General features: G+C 39.5%; 1 protein-coding gene across 9 annotated transcripts in view; it reads left to right on the forward strand.

Moving 5' to 3' along the window:
* Positions 1–21812, forward strand: part of FRMD3 (FERM domain containing 3) — a 152781-nt gene that overhangs the window by 73881 nt on the left and 57088 nt on the right. For 6 of the 9 annotated variants that reach the window (XM_077344693.1, XM_077344694.1, XM_077344695.1 and 3 more), the window contains one exon: positions 11396–11438. In XM_077344693.1, the coding sequence (XP_077200808.1) occupies positions 11396–11438 (43 nt within the window). Of the gene's footprint in view, positions 1–8911; positions 8964–11395; positions 11439–16930; positions 17056–17118; positions 17289–21812 lie in introns of those variants that run through there. The other 3 variants (XM_077344697.1, XM_077344698.1, XM_077344701.1) reach the window with 3 other exon arrangements.

Consider the following 21812-nt stretch of genomic DNA (forward strand, 5'->3'; position numbering starts at 1 on the left):
TTCTCCAACATGCAAAGTTATGCAAGCCCATTGATTTTCCACGTAATCAGACATGACCAATTGTTTGAAATTCAGACAACATAATATGCACAAAACCAGGGTATTCAGATATAACATGGAGACATTTTGAGAACTGAAGCCTTATGTTTCTAATAGACTCAGCCCAGTTTCTAAACACATGGCTGCATATATCACACTATTTGGAACATCCAAAATATGACACAAGAAAGAAGCTTGGATCAGGCTCCTGCCAGTCTCTGAGCTTGACTGTATAGTATGATTGCCATTGGGTGGCAGTAATGTGTAGCCTAGCTCTGTCTCTCTCCTGCAGTTCTGCAAGCCTTTTTATAGCCAGTGGAGCTGTGCCTGCAGACACTGAAGTACTACAGATCCACTTTGCACCTTTACCCCATGGTGCTTGGATTCTGGTCTTCCTGTCAGTTTGGAGATATATATAGTAAACAAGAAATGAGTCCTATTGCAAGGCTAAATCCAGTTGTCCACTGTGCCTCTCAACAGGAGGACTAAATTAATATTTGGAATAAATGCAAAGGTGATGGTTTCAAAATCTGTGTACCATAAATTTATAAGCAGAAAAAATCTATATTTTTCAGACAGTTGTTCTGTATTTTTAACTGATTAGCTTAGTTTATAGAAGTGATAGTTTAAATTAGACTAGTTGTGTTTGGAGAAGTTATAGTCTATGAGCTTGCAAATGTGCTGGAAAATTTGAGATGGCATATGGCTGCGGTCCGCAAGCTTACTCTCGCTGCGGACCGCTGCGGACCGCTGCGGCGTAGTGGAGGGAGAGGGCGGCCCGGGGCCCGCGTACGCGCGGCAGCCCCAACACAAACGCGCTTGTGCGGACTGCCGCGAATGCACGTTTGCGCCCAGCAGGGGCGCAAACGCGCGTGCGCAGCAGTCCGCACAGGCGCGTTTGCGCCGCTGCCATGCCGGCGGCTGCGGTTCCCCCTCCCGGCCCCTCCCGGCCGCGAGCAAATCGGTCGCTAAAGCGGCCAATTAGCTTGCGGCTCGGCAAGCTTCTCTTCCCTCCCCTCCCGAAGCGAGAAGCTTGCCGGGCCGCGAGCTAATCGGCCGCTTTGGCGGCCGATTTGCTCGCGGCCTAGCGAGCTTCTCGCTTCAGGGGGGGACGGAAGAAGGAGCCGTGGCCCGGTGCCAAGGCCTTCGCGGCCCAGCACCGGGCCGCGGCCCGCGGGTTGGGGACCACTGGCATATGGCTCATAGTAACACCAAGAGTGGTTGATACTGTTGTGAAATGGCTGTTGAAAATTTTCTGCTTTTCATCCTAAAGCTTGCTAACTTTTTTCAAATGGTTCAATATGATTTCAAGCTTTATTGTAGTAACAATAAACATGATTACACTGGCCTCAATAAATAAATGTAAGAAAATTTAATGCTAGAAAAAAGTTTAATTTAGAATTAAATTTAATTTAGAATTAAAGCCATTGTCTATATTCCTGCTTTCCTTTCAAAGTTGCACGCAGACTTTCATTCAATTGCTGAAGTCCTAGAAACAGAATATATTACAGTTCCAGTTGAATACTCTATATTCCTGAACAGAAGGTAGGTTGCTAAAGGTTAGAAAGCAAGCAATGCAACCTAGCTTTCTTCCCCCGCTTTTCTTTTCAGAAATTTTATGCCACCTCTCAAATTCTGTATTATAATATCTTCATATCAGTGTAAAGCAATTAATACATTTACCCATGTAAACACAAACCATTTTTTTCTTCTCCTTGTGTTTAATTTACAGACACAAAACAGTTAATTTCATCTGTTAGCAGATAAAAGATGTAAATCATAAGTATATGTTTACTTGTATACCTATAGCATGGCTAAAACTCAACAATTGTTTGTTCTATTTGATTAGTGAGCCAATGATGTGCTTGAGATGAGTGGCAAGATAATTTTGATACATAAATGAAATAGTGACAAAGACTAATGCAGAATTCACTTGCTCGGCATCTTTAAATTTGGCTGCTTAACTTTTGCATATAGCTGAGTTGCTTAATTGCAGTCTTTGCAGATGTTTGTGCTTTGAGAGCCCTGTGACTGAAATTATTGCCCATATTATAAAACTCCTCATGTTCATATGTACCCCATTCCTTTACTGAACTGTATGAAAGTTGATGGATGTCTAATGGAGGAATTGACTGCACAAATTTAGAGTCCAATGGCACTTTTAAGACCCAAAAGGTTTTATTCAAGGTATGCTACATGCACACTTACTCAGATACAATGTTGTGGAATGAAAGTAATCAGTTCAAACTTCTAGGGAGAACATGAGAGTAAATTAACATACAGCATAATGAAAATGGCTAACAGATTCCAGAGATAAATAGTAAAAAACAGCAATTTATATTTGTTTGTATTCAGTTGAGATTGAATTGCATCGGAAATATTTGGTGTACAATAAATATGTCCACATCAAGAGAACAATGGGCAAATAGATAACCAGTTGCTGACAGAAGACCTTGCCCTTCTGCCCCGTCTGCTCTCTTGAGCATGGAAGAAGAAGAAGAGTTGGTTTTTATATTCCACTTTTCTCTACCCGAAGGAGGCTCAAAGCGGCTTACAGTCGCCTTCCCTTTCCTCTCCCCACAACAGACACCCTGTGATGAGGGTGAGGCTGAGGGAACCCTGATATCGCTGCTGGGTCAGAACAATTTTATCAGTGCCGTGGCGAGGCCAAGGTCACCCAGCTGGCTGCATGTGGGGGAGCGCAGAATCGAACCCGGCTCAACAGATTAGAAATCCGCATTCCTAACCACTACACTAAACTGGCAGAACATTTGGCTGTCTCTGTTCACAGATAAGAGAAAAGCAGAGGAATTAACTGATACTGATTCATGCAATATTGTTTCCCAAGAACATTTTTATGGTGGTGACTTTGATTGCTATGAATTTCTTTCTGTAAAAACTCAATTTCCCCCTATGATTTGTTGTTTCCTTTACTTGAATCCCATATTTTTGCTTGCAAAGATCAGGCAAAAGTATTTATTGGGTCTGGGTCTGGAAAAATTGACCACTTATGACCACTTATGGACTTATGCTGGCCTTCTCCCCTGTATTAATTACACCAGTGCTGCTACTTTAGCACACAACTAAATTGTTATCTGGTGCAGTTATGCACTTTGTTCTAAAGTCCATGAAATATGTCCAGAGTTTATTTATAATAATAATAATAATAATAATAATAATAATAATAATAATAATAATAATAATAATAATAATAATAAATGTATTAAATATAATACTTATAGTTATTTATTTATTTTATTTACAGGACACCTTTTAAAATGAGATGGAAGAGGAAATTATATACTATTATATATACACACAGGAAATTATATACTATTGAACATCCACTGAACAAGGCAGTAGGACTAGGGATATAAAACTGAATGACAGTGCAAGTAATGGTATGATCATATAATTCAAGACATCTAATGACCAATATAATAAGAGCTCAGTGTTGCAACAAGACCGTTTACGCACTGGGAACTTCACTGCCCCAGCTCCCGTGCAGGAGCACAAATCAGGAGCGGACGAGGTGCACCAGGCTAAATGCTCCCCCGTGTGGGTGCAGGAAGAGGTGGGGCAACCTGCCATGATGAAAACTCCAGCCTGCAGCCTGGCATGAAACCTCCAGTGCGTAAACGGTCAAATGGGAGACGTAACAAGGGCATTCTGTTGTTTTTATTTGTAAGCAAAGCTTTCTAGTTCTTCTCTGGTGACTTGCACAGGATATCATTTTAGGATGATGGTATATCACTCAGGTATTTTCTTTTAGCACTGGTGTACTCATTCATCAGTTTTGATGTATGCTTCCTGTTAGTGCAGCAAACACAATTAATTTGGGAGTATACACAGATTGTGCATAGACTGCACAGTCATTCTACATAGAGGAAGCAGCAGTGTGAATGTAAAAAGCCTTATGCTGCAAGAGTGTAATTTTTAGCAGAAATACAACATAGTACTTCAGGTTACCTTAGCTTAATATAGTACAGTGACAGAAACCAAGGCTTTAAAGCTGGTAGTTCCTATCGTGGTTACCTAGTAATTATTATTAATATTATTATTTATTAAATGCTATGATTCTATGATTCTAATTTCTTACTCGCCGCTGGCAAGCTGACTCTTGGCAGGTTACAACATAAAAACCCCAGAACAATAAATTCCCATTTAACCTCCATTAAAACAGTACCAGCATTACAAAAATAGGTGGTGGAAAAACCCAATCCTTCCCCATAGGGTACTTCTGCCACTGGGGCGGCAGAGGGCTATGTTAAACAATCATCACCCATGATGTTCTAGCAGGTAATGTAATTTCCTAAGAGGGGGGGGGTCAACCAGATCTTCTTTCTGCACCAGCCTCAACCATAGACCTGGCAAAAGAACTCCATCTTACAGGGCTTTTAGTGGCAATTGCTAAGGGCCACTAAGGGTTAGGGCTACATGTGCCACTTCTATGATATATTTTTTAAAAGCTCCCATGTAATTCTTTAAGATTTCAGAATTATGTGAAAATTTGAGGCATTATTTAGGCTTATAGAAAGATCAGTCTTATCTGTCCATGGCTCTGGGTTTAAGTATTCATGCTGTGAATTGATATTGGTGCTGGTGCTTAATTAACACATAATTAATATAGAATAATGGATTAGTGGTCAAATGACCTAGCAGAATAGGGGATTTGGGGCTGCTGCAATCTTTGCATCCTCAAGAATTCCATGAATTTGATTGGGCATGTTTATCTGGATATATATAGTGTCTAATAGATTTTTCTCTTTAGGTTTGCTGATCAGTACATATTTAAAGAACTAATTTTGTTCTTTCAAGATCATACCTTGATTAAAATGTTGTTGGTCTTAAAGGTGCTACTCGACTCAAAATTTGTTCTTCTGCTTCAGACCAACATGGCTACCCACTTGAATCAATACAGATTTAAGCCATTTTCCTATGATGGACTAATGGAAGCTGGTTTAATTTAGGATGTTGATTTTCTCCTCATGTGAGACTTCCAAAGAAGATCTTTGAACCAATGTTTCTTTACCACCAGCTATCCTCTTGATTTCCATATACACAAATGACAGAGATAATCTCAAAGTAAATTAATTAAGATAGTAGAATAATATACATAGATATATATTTACATTTGGAGAAATGGGCGGTATTACTGTTGTTAAATAACATGTATTTTAAAGCTATATGGAAGGTCCTTTTCAGCCCTCAGATTTTCTGCTGTGGAGTCATGCATACCAAAAAGGCCTTCTCAACATTGTGAATAATCAAGAGGGTTCCTAGCCTGGTAAATGGCTACTCTGGAACACTAAAATGCTGATCAGGGATTAATGCTTAGAAAGTGAAAACCATTATAGCTCAGAATACAGCTGGCCAAAGAGTTTAGTATTGCAGGTGTAACTGCAATATAAAGACAACAATGGAACTGAGAAAGACAGAGAGATCACATTGCTTTAATGAAAAAAGATCCTATAAATGTCTTCAGTCTGATATCTGAAGTATGATTTAAAACAATTATTATTAATAGTTTTAATCTTAGTTTCCCCCCCAGCATGAATTGTGATTCTCAATTAATTGAAATATAACACATGCTGGCTGCCCATTTGTTATCAGGCACAATGCAAAGTGCTGACTAAGTGGCTTGGGGCCGTACTTCTTGAAAGATCATCTCCTCCCATATGTTTAGTTCAGGGGTCCCCAATCTTTTGGCAAAAGGGGCCTTATTAGCGTGCCCAGTTCCTAAAGAGGGCCTTATAAACCAAAATATAACAAAATTATTAACCTACTTTTTAAGATAAAAAGTAAACATTCAAAGGTAATTGAAGAAATGTTAACTTTAATGCAATCCATTTGGAACAATATTTTACAGTGGAATCCTTTTATTTAGCTACACATTCTTATCTAGTCAGTGTGATTTTTGTGGCAAGCAAGGCCAGAAGTCAGAGTAACCAGCTCTTCTTATGGAAGGAAGAATCTTACCAGTAACTTTGGAAGCTACTTGCTTTGATGGAGCCTCTAACAGTTTCCCCGCCTTTTTTTGCCAAAGCAGACCTGACATTTCTTGAACCCATTCACACAGCGACTTTCCTTTCCTTATATACATACAGGGCTTCAGCATGATAATTTCTGAGAAGGGGGAGTTAAAAAGCGGAGTGGTATGGGTGCCTGACGTTTGCTGGCTAGTAAAGCACCTAGATGGGCCAAAATGTTATTGTGGAGGATAAGAACAAGAGGGGAAGGACAAGAGGAACCATGGAGACCAAAACAAACAATGTTTGTTGCTATTGAGGCAGGAAGAACAGTATGGGACTGAAGGAAAATGCCCTGAGGGTGATAGCATTAGACAAGCAGGTTGGAAGGCCCACAGAAAGAGGTCAGGGGCTGTGTGCTTTCCGCAGGCCTCAGGTTGAGGACCCCTGGTCTAGATGACCAGTTACAATCTTATCTTACAAGACCTGCTCTCTGTGCCCTCTCCAAAGATGCAGCGGGTAGCAACCAGAGACAGGACTTTTAAAGTGCTGTTATCTTACCTATAGAATGCTGTCCCCCTTGAGGTATGCCTGACAACTATGTTAATGTTTTTAAAGTGCCAGGCCAAAATATTTCTGTTTATACAGGCTTTTAATTAAGGTGACAAGCTTTAAACATCATCTTTATAGTGTGTCTTGGTCTGAAAGCTGTTGTTTTAATATGCTTGTGTTGTTTTTGTCTGGCTGGGTTTTCATGGTCGATTTTAATTAACAACTTTTATTATTTTTATTATGCTTTATTTTTAAGCTGCCTCAAGTAGTTCCCCTGGAAAGGTGGCATGATTTTTTTTCTAAATAAATAAATACTGTCATTTGCAAGGATGTCTGAGAAATATCTGTTTATCTGGGTATGGAGATTCTAGTCCCATGGTAGTTTTTATATAGCATTCTCTGACTCCTGACTTTTCTTTTGACATGAATTTATCTGCTGGAATTTGTCAGTTTGCTTATCCACACATTTTATTTTGTTGTTAATGTCAGACTAAAGAATTGAAGAAAAAAATGGTTCTGTTTGATAGCATGTGGATACTATTTTTGTATGAAATATCCACACACAACAGATGATTTCCAGTTTTATATCGAATAGCTTGAAAGCTAGTTTTCAGAGTGGATGTATTAATAGGAAAGTGAAATGTAAGCTTGCTAGAACCTGAAAGAGCAGATGAACACAGTATGTAGAACATGACAATATTGTTCTCCATACACATTCATTTGGGATTTGCCTCTGACAAATATAGTGTACTGGATTGTGCTTTATTGGCAGTCCACGTGGTAGATTTTAGATAATCAGATTTACACTGGAAAACAGACCTCTTTAGGAATTATCCAAACTAACAAGGAACATTCATGTATTCTTGGTGGAGTCGATACATCATGCTGATGGCCTTTGTGCTACACAGAGACCGTTTATGCACTGGGAACTTCACTACCCCATCCCCCAGGAGCACAGATAGGGGGTAGATGAGGTGCACCAGGCCAAATGCTCCCCCATGTGGGTGCAGGAAGAAGTGGGGCAACCTGCCATGAATAAAACTCCAGCCTGCAGCCCAGCATGAAACCTCCAGTGCATAAACGGTCAAAGTGTTGATTCAAAAACTTCTAAAGCTAGCTTTTAGGTACAAAACCTCCTCATATGCACATTTGTAATAATGCACACCTGAGGGGGAGTTGCTGCTTCCTGCTCTGTAAGCTGTTACCTGCTGCTGTCATCATGACTGACATCATCAAGGGACTTACAGATGGTCCTTACTTAGCTAATGTGGAAGCCTTTCAAAACTCTAGTTACCTGGGACCTGAACTCTTCAGTTTTAAGGTCACCTTCCTGGGTGTAAACTGCACGGAGCTTTTATTCCAACCCCAGATTGATTTAGTCCCTGCCCTCTATACAGAATGTGATTTCCGTTTGGATTTGGGGCGATTTAAATTTTCCTTCTGCAGCAAGAAGGATTGATCCGGAGTGACCCTACCTTTATTGTGCGATATCTCAGAGTGCTTTTAATCCTGAATATATTATAAAATCGCATTGTTTTGAATCTGGGCTCTCCTCTGTGGTAGAGGACCCATGATTGGCTACAGGTGGTCATGTGACAAGCCTGCCTTAAAGGAGAAGCCTCTAATTTCTCTCAACTTCTGTCGGCCTTGGATTTATTTTTGTGCCTTCTTCGTTCCCCCCCACCTTCAAGAAAAGAAAGGATTTTTTCCTCCCTCCTCTGACTTCTTGGATCCTCTCCCCCCTTCAAGAAAACAGAGAAAGAGTCTTCATTTGCCTCCCCCCCTTTCTGAACTACCCTAACCACGTGCAGAACACTTTCCTGTTTCAATGGGGAGAGGGGGAAGAGGAAGACCCGAGTTCAAAGTGATTTGAATTCAACAGGCTTGACAATGGAATAAAGAAAGTAAGTGCAGACTCTACCCTAGTTGCAATCTGTACAGCACAGTGCTGTGTGATTAGATTTGCCTTATTTACAGAGACAAAGCAGTATTGTGCCCAGTCATCTCTTGCCTACCAAAAGAGCTCTGTAGATTCCTCTAACCTGAAGGCTGATGCAGAAAGAGCCCTGTACTTTCTAGATGCTCATAAGTCATCCATGTCCTTCTACCTGGGCAGAACAACTCCTTTCTAAAATCAGTTGTGCCTCCTCTTATGCTACTTTGGCCCAAAGTAGACACCCAGCTATTTGATTACTGGATCACAACTGATTTCAATATCTGGTACCCTTCAGCAGGGATCCCTCTTGAATTATGCAAGCCGCCCAGTATTCTCTCTCCATGAAGCACTGTGCCTTAGATGTTAGGTGTGTTCTGCATCTGGACAATGCTCAGTATTGTCTTTTCGCCTACAGCCATACCACCCTGAACACGCCTGATGTCGGAAGTTAAGCAGGGTCGGGCCTGGTTAGTACTTGTCTTTTCCTAATTGAACCTTAATGAACATCAAAGTAGGACAGATTGCTAATTCTCTCCTATCAGTGTGATCACAGAGACCACAAAGAAGAAAAAACGGTTGCTGATGTTCTTTGAGTGATCATCTATGCAGTTATGTGACCTGCCCCGTGTCCCTACAGCTGGTACTTTTTATTTGGTGTTGAATTACATTTTTGCAAAAACTGAGCTTAGAGTGTCCAGCTCAGATATCAGTAGCAGAGATTGTGCTTATGAGGAGAAAAATATCCAATGCATGCCCAAATGCTAGTTCTAGAAGTATCCAAATTACAGCTTTGCTCAATGCAAAGTCCATTAGTATGAATGCACAGTTGACCACTCAAAGAATGTCAGTTACAGCTCAGCAGGCTCTTTTTACTACTTTTTAAACAGCTCTTTTTATTTATGTTTGTGGATGATTTATTTATTTTATAACATGAGTGGAATTCTGTACAATATTGATATATTTATTTTAAAATCGTGTTTATGTCACACAACTATACTGCCCATTAACATGTATATAGCAAACATTAAAATTTGTTTATAAATTTTGGCATATGTCTTTTCCCCGTTTTCTGTAAGTTTTGGATAGTGGGGTTTAGCATGGAAAGGGTTAAAGAGAAATGATATGTAAAGTGCCATCAAGTCACACCTGACTTATGCTAACTTCATAGGATTTTGAAGACAAATGCTGAACTGAAGTGGTTTGTCACTGTCTGCCTTTGTTGTGACCCTGGATTTTCTTGGTGGTCTCCTGTCCAAGTACTAACCATGGTTGACCCTGATTAGCTTCCAAAATTTGATGGGTTTAGGCTAATCTGGTCTATCCAGGTAAGGGCAAAGGGAATATTAGGTAGGTCTGCAAAAAAGTGAAATAACATATTTTGGATGGCTAGATGGGACTGTTTCTGAGCAGCTTATTATTCTTGTGGGCATAGTTTGCCCACACAATTACCTCAACAAATTCAACAGAACATAATCAAAAATGGTACTTCATTGTAAGTGTATCTTTTTCATAACTGGCTTTTTCTGCCATCAACCTTATTAGTAAATAAAGTTTCTAGACATACATCCTGCTGTATTTAGTGGTGGGCACAAAAAAAAATAAAGTACACAGGAAACTGCAGTCAGAGATCAAGGTCACAAGAATCCCAGGGAGCAGGAACATACATCTTCAAAGCAGATGAGTGAATATGAAATAGCTTCGTCAAAAACAGAAGTCAAACTTGCACCAGTTACAGGCTAAGTTTCATAAATTCTTCATAAGTGATAATTAGCTGCAGTAAAACAAAGTAAACAACGTATAATGTCTGTCTTTTTACAAAGTAATGAAAGAGCAATCATATACAAAGAGGTTATAACTTACCAATCAGGCTTACGAGAGTTCAACAACTGAACACAAGCCCCAATGCTTAAAGCCTTTCAAGAACACACTTGAGAAAACCCTCTAGGCATTAAAGAAACAAAGCAAAGCTTCTGATTATATTGCTGAAGCACTCTTACAAGGAGAAATTGCATACTACAAAGATAGACATGCTCTAAAACAGGCTTTCTCAACCAGGGCTTTGTGAAACTCTGGGTTTTCTTGATGGCCCTGGGTGGGAGTTAATTATTTTTTAAATATATATTTTAAATGTGTTAAACATTTATTGTTTGATATGACAATATATGATCATGTCAACTCACTCACCCCTCCCAAAATATCCAAAGATGGGCCTGGAGGAGGTGGGAAGGGGAGGGGCCTCAGGGGCATGTACATAGCCATGCTTCCAAACTATCATACCATTTCTGGGATTTCTCAAAGCCTGAAGAATGTTTCAGGAGTTTCTCAGTGGTAAAAAAGTTGAGAAAAACTGCTCTAAAAGCACCAAAGAGTTACTTAAATGGAGTCATTAGTATATTATGCAGGAATATAGAGTCAGACAACCAAAAAAAGCTAATCAGATCCCACATGGAATTTAGGCCTCTTGAACGGAGGGTCTTCAATTTGTGAATAAAAAGGTTTCTTTTTGCAGGAGTGCTCTTTTAACATCTTATTATAAAAGTTTGAAAACATAAATGGTATAAAAGTGGAGGAATCTACTGTGAAATCTTTTCTATATGTGATTTTAGCCATTTGACTGTACTTAGAAACTTCCTTTTTTTATTACAGAAACTTCATTTTTAATTCATAATAAAATATACCCATTCCTTTTTTTCTTGACATATACAAGTATATGATTATTCTGTGTTTTCATTAACAAAGTCCTTCAGGTACTATTCCTTCCCCCCTATTCTTACAAAAGTATGGGTATCCCTTTGAAACCAACAAAACAAACGAAAATGAAAATAACAGCCAGTATGAAAATCTAGTGATTATAGATACTTGAATACTTAATCTACTGATCTCTGTCCTTCCTTTTCAGCACTGGCTTGAGCCCAACAAGGCTATCTGCAAGCAAATGAAATGTAAGTAAGCCCACTTCATAACTCGGTGATATTATTTTAAAATGCCATCAATTTGTCTGTATAGCCTTACATCCCCTTCTCCACTTTAAGGTGGGGCTTGTTTACCTCTTTCTGTTACATGTTCCTTTTTTGAAAAAGAAAAAAAGAAAAAAATCTAGCAAATTAGTAGACTAAAAAAAGGAAAAGAAAAAAGCTATACGTAGATAAAAATACAACAGTGGTAGGAGATCTATATATAACTTTATGCTAAAAGTTTCCATATACATAAAAATAACTCTATATACAACTGTCATTAATTTTAGCTGCAGTAAGGGAATGGAGGGTACATTTTCATTGACCATCTGTTAGCATCCTTGAGTCAGGCAGATAGTTTAAAAGTACATAAGTATTCTCAAAAATCAGTGAACATTCAAGTCTGGCTTAAAAAAATAGCAGAGTAATGGGTAGTGGCTAAGTAGTAAAAGCCTGTTTGTGTCAGAAAGCATTAAAGAAAATTCAAACTACTTTCTGAAGTCATAACTAGTTTAAATGTCCAGTAGCACCTTTAAGACCAACAAAGATTTATCCAGGCCATGAGCTTTCGAGTGCAGGCACTCTTCCTCAGACTAAGAATGCTTGCACTCGAAAGCTCATGGCCTTTGGCTTCACCTGCCCCCTTTCCCCTCCTTTGTTGGGTAGAATTGGGATTTATATGGGTTTTCGCCGCATCTTCTTATTCTATTGTGTCTTTTTATGTCTGTGGTTTTAAGGTAATTTTATTGGGATTTTTTTAGAGCCTCTTGTGGCGCAGAGTGGTAAGGCAGCAGACATGCAGTCTGAAAGCTCTGCCCATGAGACTGGGAGTTCAATCCCAGCAGCCGGCTCAAGGTTGACTCAGCTTTCCATCCTTCCGAGGTCGGTAAAATGAGTACCCAGCTTGCTGGGGGGTAAACGGTAATGACTGGGGAAGGCACTGGCAAACCACCCCCAATTGAGTCTGCCATGAAAATGCTAGAGGGCGTCACCCCAAGAGTCAGACATGACCCGGTGCTTGCACAGGGGATACCTTTACCTTTATTGGGATTTTTATGCAGACGTTTGTGACCCACCACAAGCCGTTTGGGAGTGGCAGGTAAGAAATCTAATAAATAAATAAATAAATAAATAAATAAATAAATAAATAAATAAATAAATAAATAAATAAATAAATAAATAAATAAATAAATAAATAAATAAATAAATAAATAAATAAATAAATAAATGCATACATACATACATACATACATACATACATACATACATACATACATACATACATACATACATAAGTGGTGCTTCTGGACTCTGATTTTATTGTGCTACTTCAGACCAACATGGCTACCCATTCGAATCTAGTTTATATGTGATTCAGCTGTATGTGATTCAGCCATGTTTTTCCTTTTTCTACCTGGAGACCAGTGCTGCAGATCTGTTCTTTGAAATCAGCCTGTATATAAAGAAATCTTCTGTGCCGTTCATGCAAAAACTGTATGTCAGTGGTCTCCGTATTCTACTTGTGCCTCATGGCAAAACTTACCCATTCCTGTCAACTTGCTACTTTAAGAACACCATGTAGCAGAGGGGAAGGCTTATAGTTTAAAACAAATCTCATTCTCCAGACATCATAGGGGACTGTGTCAGTCACCTCGGTTTGGTAGAAAAAGTCTGCATCCTGTGATTTTATTCAGTCCTTTGCTGTAGTGTCTGTCATATCCTAAACATAATTTTATGCTGAATAGGTCTCAACTTAAGATGCATAGAGAGAGAGGTATAAACTTTAAGATTGCATCTCATTGCTTTGACAAAACAAGGTGACTGAGCTTGTTAGTCGATTCATTTTTGAGACTTTGCATATCATATTTATTAACTGATAAAATATTTATAGACAAATATTGTATGTTTCATTTTCTGCATTGATGTGATTAGAGTTTTGAGGCGATAAGGGGATTCTGAGACACCAATACCACTGGGCCCGATTTAAATAGCAAAAGATGTTGTAGTTATAAATATGGTAATTGTAAATATTGTCATTCAGGCCTACATAGAGATCAGCTGAGAAAATGACAAAGCTCATCATGATCTATCAATGGACCCAGTTTAAAAATCCCCCTATCAGTCCATAAAAAAAGATTTCTTCCCAATTACATGTCTGGATCAGCCCCTGATGTTTTTTATCATGTGAAAATGATTCAAATTGATATTGTGACATTATGCACCATTGTTCTCTAGCTGCAGAAGTTGCAGGAGGAATGGGGTCCACTTTAGGAATGGGGCCCAACTGCAATGAGGGATCCCAGTAATTAATAAAAGTTAACAAATATACCTGATGATATAAACTAATACTGGGGAAACAGAATCCTCCTTTACTGAATGGAAGTTGGATCCTCTTTGAAGAAATCCAAGGTGGTAAGGTGAAGGAGGGGCTGGTAATGGGGAATGGAGCTGCAGTTTTTTTACTTTCCCCACCGGGTTATGATTGGTTTTTAATAGTTCTATCTCTTATGTGGTGTTTTATGCATTTATGAGGGTAACCTGCCGTGACACAGTTTCTACTAGCGGTGGGAACTATATATAAATAATGAATAAAAATAAAATAAATATATTTCCAAAACAAAATATTATTTTTATGAATATATCTGCAAAGTGTATAGAAAGGAATTGCATCTAAAATATAAAATATAAATACACCTAAGTATAACATTCATTTTGAATGTATTTACTTTCCCCCATAAAGACAAGTTGCTCATCTGTCCAAATACAAAGATATATCGGCAATTAAAATTTAGCCTAATTATATAGTGTCTTTAGGAATCAGTATTCCGATAAGTGCCTTCTAGGCACCACTGAAAATGTCTATACGCAAATACGCTCCGTGATATATTGTTTCTCAGTGGTATCAACTCAGATTTTGCCCAATTAATTGAATATACAGACAAGTCTCCCAAGGTATTAATCATATTCATTAAAGCAGGAGTGGATGACTGAAGTTCCAAAATAAATAATAAAGATAATCTGCATAATGTGCAAAATCCTATGAATCCTATTATTTTGTCTAATGATACGTCAGAGGTTCTAGACATAGATCAAAAACAGCACCCTAGACCTGCGAGATGAATAAAGAATTCTAATCCAAAATTTTGTGAGGAAAACCTGATTTCTGCCACTTTATGGGTTTTAGATCATCATTCATGTGGTGAGATGCCAAACAATATAACTGCAGTGACTATTCATGACATGATTACCCTTATAATTTAAATTTCGATTTTCATCATCCCGTCATATCAATAATCAATAAAAAAGCAGCACTGAAAGATAACTACCTGCCTTTTCAACAGGGAACTATGCAGTTCCTGGTTTACTTCAAAAGTGCCTGACTTAAGTGGCTGGTGTGGGGGATCCCCTTTGACTTGATAGAAACTCCAAAACTGCAAAGTGACATGATGCTCCCCTAAAAAACACCAAAAGATGAGAAAACTGAAACAATATTTCTTAGAGCAAACTGTCCAATCTGTACCATGTGTTAACTTGTAGCTTCTGTCTATGTATTAGGAATGAGACAGATTCATAGATGGGGTTTTAGGGACAATTAGAGGGGGCCCTGCTTCTAGGCTTTCGCCCATGTAGCTGGAGGAAAACCCTTTAGGCCAGCATTTGCTGGCAGGGGCTCATGGGAATTGTAGCCCATGAACATGTGGAGGACCACAGGTTGACTACCCCTGCTTTAGACAACTTCTGGGGGCTTTCCGTCATCCTTCTCCTACAGCTTCTGTACTGGGTTAGGGGTGCAGAGAGATAATAGATGATCAAAGTTCAGGTGTAGTGTCGTATAGAACAGACTGCCTTAGAACAGATTGTAGTAGCAGGAGAAGTTGTTTATTGTGACTTCCAAGTTCTTTCAGTAATCCAGTTTTTCTCAGTAAATAAAAAGTATATTCCGAAGGAAAACAATTGTCTGTATATTGTCTTAACTGTAGTTTAAAGTAATGCTCCCACCTGTTTCACATAAGTACTATCTGTTCTGTCTGTAAAATGTGTGATTTGCTGAATATTTTCTAAATCCAACATCTGGAAGTACTCTGTATAATTTTAGGCTGATACCGACCTTTTAATTTTACTTACATAGGCTATTGTCAAAATGCTTTAATTTATGAAAGGAAGGAAAGGTGTGTCAAGATGTAGTTGGGGTATTATATAGATAGATGCACAAAGTGCTTCAGCAGCTGACATCTTAAGAAAACACACCAGTTACTTGGGTTTGATAACTTTTAGTCGTCATGAAGTGACATGAATTTATGGGTTTTTATGTAATCCGCCTCAAGTCCTATCAAGGAGGTAGGTGGACTATAAGTGCAACAAACAAACAAATAAATATTATGTTTTCTTTCATCAGAATAAATAAATTAAATCCACAATTGAAAGTAAGATGTGTAAGACACAAAAGACACATATAGGAAAACTAATTGTCTTTGAGTCATGTAGTCAACTTCCAGGTGGGACCTGGTGATTTCCTAGAATTCCAGCTGATATTAAGACGACAGAGATTTTGTTTAATAAAACAGTTCCTTTAGAATGTAAAGTCTGGTTGTATTCAGAGCTAAGGTCCCTTGCCTCTTGAAACTTTACCTCCCCAAGCTCCACCCTCAAAAACACAAGGAATTTCCAAACCAAGAATTGGTAGCCCTAGCTGGAACATGGAAAATGCAAGGAAAGCAACCATACGGAAGCCCCATTGTCACTGCATTGAATTGGCAGGCACAACAGCAATGGGGAAACCATAGGAAGTTATCCCCATGTGGAAAATTGTTTTTCTTTTGTTTAACTTATATACTGAGCCGGCTCAGAGCGGTGTACAGCATGGTCTCCACATCCACAGTTACAATTCTTAATTAAAATCTAGTTCTAAAATCTGTAAAAAAATTATTTTTAAAGTTGAATGGAAGTTTGATTTACCACCTGATATCCAAAAAAATATTGTATATGTTTTCCAAAAGAAGTGATTGATTTTCCTTACCTGTAGCATTGTCTTGAAGTTGTCTAGTCAATATTCTGACCTGCCTTTGAAGAGCAAAGATGTAAAAGAGGATTAACGTGGAGCTGAATTGGTATGGTTGTCCTGCTGGGAGAGACATGTGCCAATGGTGCTTGCTGAAAAAACAGAATTGTTTGTTGTTCTAGAAAGTCATTTCAAAAGTTTTACTTAGCTACTCAGATAAATGAAGGATTGTTTGCATACAAGCCAATTTGAATGCTAGCTTCTTAGTATGTGCTGTCCTTCAATTTGGGATTCTTTGTAGTTGATTGTTCTATATCTGGCAAATTAGAAAGAGCTTTTCTGTATCCCTTTCGTTTTGTCTTTTTATTATAGCTGGTAGCTAAACTAGTGAGTTATTAACATCACTTTAGAGATGCTGTCCCAATGCATTTCTTGATGTATGAAATCCTTTTAAATGATTATGCTTATGTATCTATTTTAGCAAAAGAGCTGTGACTCACATGGCTGGAAAGCTCAACAAAGCCTTTGGCCATTCAATATACCAGCTGGGCCTTATCTGACAGATAAAAGACCATTCACAAAGGAAGACCTCACTGCTTCAATAAAGTTAATTATTTATGCTTCTTTTTGCATATGAATACTTTTACCAAAATGAAATCTTTTTTGTTCTATTCCAGCTTTCACATTCCGTTGTTTGAATGATTGCTTGTTGATCTGTTGCATATATATGATTATCTATCCCCATTCTGTTTTTCTTGAGCCACTAAATGTTTCTTCTCTTGTGGTCTTGCTTTCAGGCACTATGTTCTTTTAGAAGATTGCAATACTGTGTTGTGAAGGTTAGCCAGAAGGAATTTTTTACATTTTCCTGTAGAGAAGAATATTGTTACTAGGAATGCATGAGGTTTCTGGTTATCCCCAAATTATTATTTTTAAAGGGGGATTATGCTCTAATTGTTTGGATCACTTTCTCAAAGATTGATTTATTTCTCTAATTTTGAAAAATAAAGTAAATTATTATGTTGGATGCCTCGTAAATTTCTTCAAATTCTGTAAGTTAGGGAGTTCACAGATTTACTGTGAATAGTTAGCTAAAAGACTAGTCCTAATTATCTCCCTAATTCAAATGATGTGCATGATAGACAACACTAAAATATTAAGGCTCCAAATGCTGAACTAACAGTGAGTGAAGGGTTAAAAATTCTTACTAAGCAGTAAGATTTGGAGCAACAGGATGCTACAAGCACTCTGATTGGTCAGCAACACCTGAGAGGAAATTAATGTACTTGCTGTGTGTTAGAGGGAGTTTATTCTTATTGTGATTGGCATATTTTAGTTGGTTGTTCCTGTCTATTTGGAACATCAGATCTGAGGAGAAATTTTAGTAAAAATCTTTACTACAGGCTGAAATTGATCTACACAGTGTCTGGATAACTGGGACAGATATTTTGGCAGAGGGGATTTTGGCAATGAGATGATACTCCCAATTCAGGCCAAAAGGTGAAGGGAGAGTTCTTCTAAGGAGAGAAGGAGGAACCCTTCCCAATGAAAAGGGGGAAACCAGCTGTGAGGATTTCCTTAGACATATGGCAAAGAAAGCTTGCTTCAGTCTTCTCAGAAGTCAGAGGGAAATCGGTACTTCTAGGAAAGGAAAGTGGAAGTACTAGTATAATGTACCTGCTTTCTAGAAACCAGGGGAGTTCAGAGGAACTCACGAAGATTAAAAAACATGTGTTTCGTCTGAACACAGTGACTACAGTCTCTCAGTGCTAACAATTAAGAAAAACTTAAAAACAACCTTTCTAAGCCCGCAACAAAGAACTTTTGAACATTAAAATAATGAATTTGTATGTAAAAGCTCAATCTCCTTATTCCAACTAGCTTTCTCCTCTTTGTAAAATAAAATATTTTATTAGTTCTTAACAACACCTCAGTGCTATTATGACAAAGAGTTTAAGAAAAATGGGCCCTTACAACTTCCCAAAAAGTTCTAGGGCTGAGTAAAGCCAAGTCTGTCAGTCATGAGACAGACAGCTTTATCGATGACTCTTCTGGCGTGCTTGGTGAAACAGAAGTACTCATGGACATGACATCCATAAGTCCTGCTCTCCAAGCATGCCAGAAGATGGAGGCGGCCAGTGGTGGTGGTAAAGGCCGAGGAAGCTGGGTTAGCCTTGGCAGCGCTGGCCGCAGACCAGGGCAGGCATGGTGACACAGGCTGGCCTAGCTATGGAGGCAGCACCCGTGGATACTGGGACAGCTCTGCCGGCACAGTCTGGCCCAGCTACAGAGGCACTGCTGCGGAGGCCAGGGCAGCTGCAGTGCCTCCACTCATGGAGGCTGGCCTAGCTGCAGTGCCATGGGAGCCCCAAAGGAGCCCCACAGCAGATAGCTGTGGGGCGCCCAGCTGAGGCAGTAGAGGACTGCCAAACATGGCGACCCTCCTGCCACTAGAGGTAAGGAGGGAAAAGGAAGAGGGGAGTGGGGGAGGGGAGACTGTGTGTGTGTGTGTCTGAGAGAGGGCAGAAGGACCAGGGACAAGGTCAGTGAAGTAATAGGTAAGGGGAGAGGACAGGGGACAAGAATCCTTGCCCTTTATGCTGATGTCTTCCACATAAGGGGTGAGAATCTTTGTCGGCAGATGTTTTTTATAACTAAGAAACCATACTATAAGGACTGCTTAGTCTGTCAACTTGATTTTGGCAGGAAAAGTTACCTCAGAGTGGGGAAGTATGTGGGGATCAGTTATACTGTGCAAGTGCAGAAAACAGATCTTTGTTCTAAATTTTGGTCTGAAACTGGATTCCACATAAGACTGACTGAAGCAATCCTCTGCTGGATGTCCAATTCTGGCAGTAATTACTTTGTTTAGCCAAATCTCTATGAATGTCAACATTGTATTTTCTGGTATTAGTTATTTAGCTTACCTGCAGCATCTTCTAAAGAAATGTATGTTGTCTCTGAGCATGGATATTAGCCTGAATATGGCCTGTTATTCTTAGCCAGTTGGTCTTATAGCTTGTGGTTCAGCTGTATGGAGATCCAATACCCTGGATGCAACAGGAAGAAGTGGTTCATCAGTTGCTGTACCAAGGCAGAACAAACCAAGGCAGTAGCACCTTTAAGACTGACAAATTTTTATTCTAGGTATGAGCTTTCATGGGCACAATATTGTACCTGAGGAAGTATGCATGAACACAAAAGCTCATACCTAGAATAAAAATTTGTTGGTCTTAAAAGTGCCATTGGACTCTAAATTTGTTCTGCTGCTTCAGACCAACATGGCCACCCACTTGAATGTACCGAGGCAGGGAGAGATATCCAGAGAGAAGACTGTGATCTGTGGGTTGTGGTTCTAGGAGGAAGGAAGATGTAGGTATGCCACTTTGATTGCCTTTCATCAAGTGAAAGCTAGGATGTGTTCAGAGTGTATTTTTGTATTCAAATCCAGATGAGCGATGGATCTGGATTTTTTTTTTTTTTACAATGAGTATCAGCTGTATTTTGCTGTCTGTTGGTTCATTGGTTTATTTGTGTCCTGGTGGTGGGGATATATTGTGGTGAGGGAATATATTGTGGTGAGTGTCTTGTAGTATGTGGTAAAGGGGGAGATATGGTGATGGGAGAAGAGCAGACCAGAGAAGATGAAGGGACAACAGACATTTGCATGCTGTTGCCCTTTCTGGATTTTCTTCCAGCTAAAGTGATGGTGGTAACCATACCAACAAGCTGTCATGCTGTAAAATCCGGCTGCTAAATGCCAGATCCATCACAGGAAAAACAGCCACCATCCAGAATTTAAACGTGGATAAAAGGGCTGACCTGAGTAACCTGGCTGAGTTGTGGCTGGAGGAGTTAACCTCTCCCAGCTGCATCCACCAGAGTACTCCATGATTTATCAGCATTGGTCTGGCAGATGAGTAGGTGGTATTGCCCCATCTAGAACATTTCAAGTTTGAGGCTGTATACCTGGTGTTAGGATTGAGGGAGAGGATTGTCTGAGTTTACAGAGGTAGATGTGGGGGTACTGTTGAGAATGCCTAAGCTGCTTGCCCTGTGGGCCTTTAACATTCATGCCAAGGCTGTCTGAAGTAGATCAGGATATCATGGCCTCCATGACAACCATGGACTTTTAAAAGATAATCACTAGTCCTTCAGTCATACTCTTGATCTGGTGTTTGTTTCTGAGTGGGAGGGATATGATCTGAAGGGGGAAGAACTGATAATGGACAGATCACTGTTTGCTCGGGTTTGGCCTAACGATATCAAGACACTGAAACATAGAGTAAGAAGGTACCTCAAGGGTCATATAGACCAACTGCCCCCCCCCCTGCACAAAGCAGGAAATTCACAACTACCTTCCCCTCATACTCTTCCAGTGATCCTTGAACTATGCCAACAAAAAGGCAAACATTCTCCAGGATCCCTGGGACAATCTGATCTAAAAAAAACATTTTTGACCCCAAAGTGGTGATTGGTGTTACCCTGAGCATATAAGAAAGGGCCATATGAGCCAAGCACTGACTCATCCCTTCCTGCTCTGCTTCTTGTGATCTGCCTAAATTCACAGAATCAGCATTGCTGTCAGATGGCCATCTAGGTTCTGGTTAGAAACCTCCAATGAAGGATAACCCACCACCTCCTGAGGAAGCCTCTGCAGAGGTGAGGGATCTATTAAAATTATCGCCCAGGAGTCAAATGGATTTGAATGGCTTTCTTCTGACTCTAGTGGATTTTCCTGTTGATATGGCTAGTGGTTCTATTGATGTCCTGGCTGACACCTGGAATGAGGAAATTATGGGTGGTTGACGCAATTGCTCCCTGGTATCTTCTTGCAAGTGGTTTACTGACCATTGGTTTACTGAGGGGTTGTGGGTGATATAAAAGGGAGATGGCTAGAGACTTGGGACAAATCAATAAGACATAGGTGGAAACTTCTTTTTAAGTGTAGTCTCTGGTGGGGATGGCAGTGAATACACTTTTCCACCATCATTGTGTCTGAACAGTGCAGGCCAGTAGACCTGTTCCAAGTTGTCAGAGGCCTCTTGAGATCCATCCTGCAGGAGGAGATGCATTTCTTGGTGGCCTACTGTGACTGTTTTGCAGCACAGTTAAAATATCTTGCATCTAATGTAGACTCTACATTAGCAATAAAAGGGACATGTGGTGCCAGGGTGACAGCTTGTCCAGTTGTTTGGCATATTTCTTAGTGTATTAAGTTTGACCCTTGCTTTCCCTGTCTACTTAAAGCTGCTGGCTTACTGGGTTCAAGAGACAGTATGTCTCCTTCAGAGAGGGGGTGTTGCCTTAGTCTTGAAACAGGCAATGGTGCATTCTTTTCTAAAGAAATCTACCCTAAACCT

The sequence above is a fragment of the Paroedura picta genome, chromosome 7, assembly GCF_049243985.1.
Source record: "Paroedura picta isolate Pp20150507F chromosome 7, Ppicta_v3.0, whole genome shotgun sequence".
Taxonomy (NCBI): Eukaryota; Metazoa; Chordata; class Lepidosauria; order Squamata; family Gekkonidae; genus Paroedura; species Paroedura picta.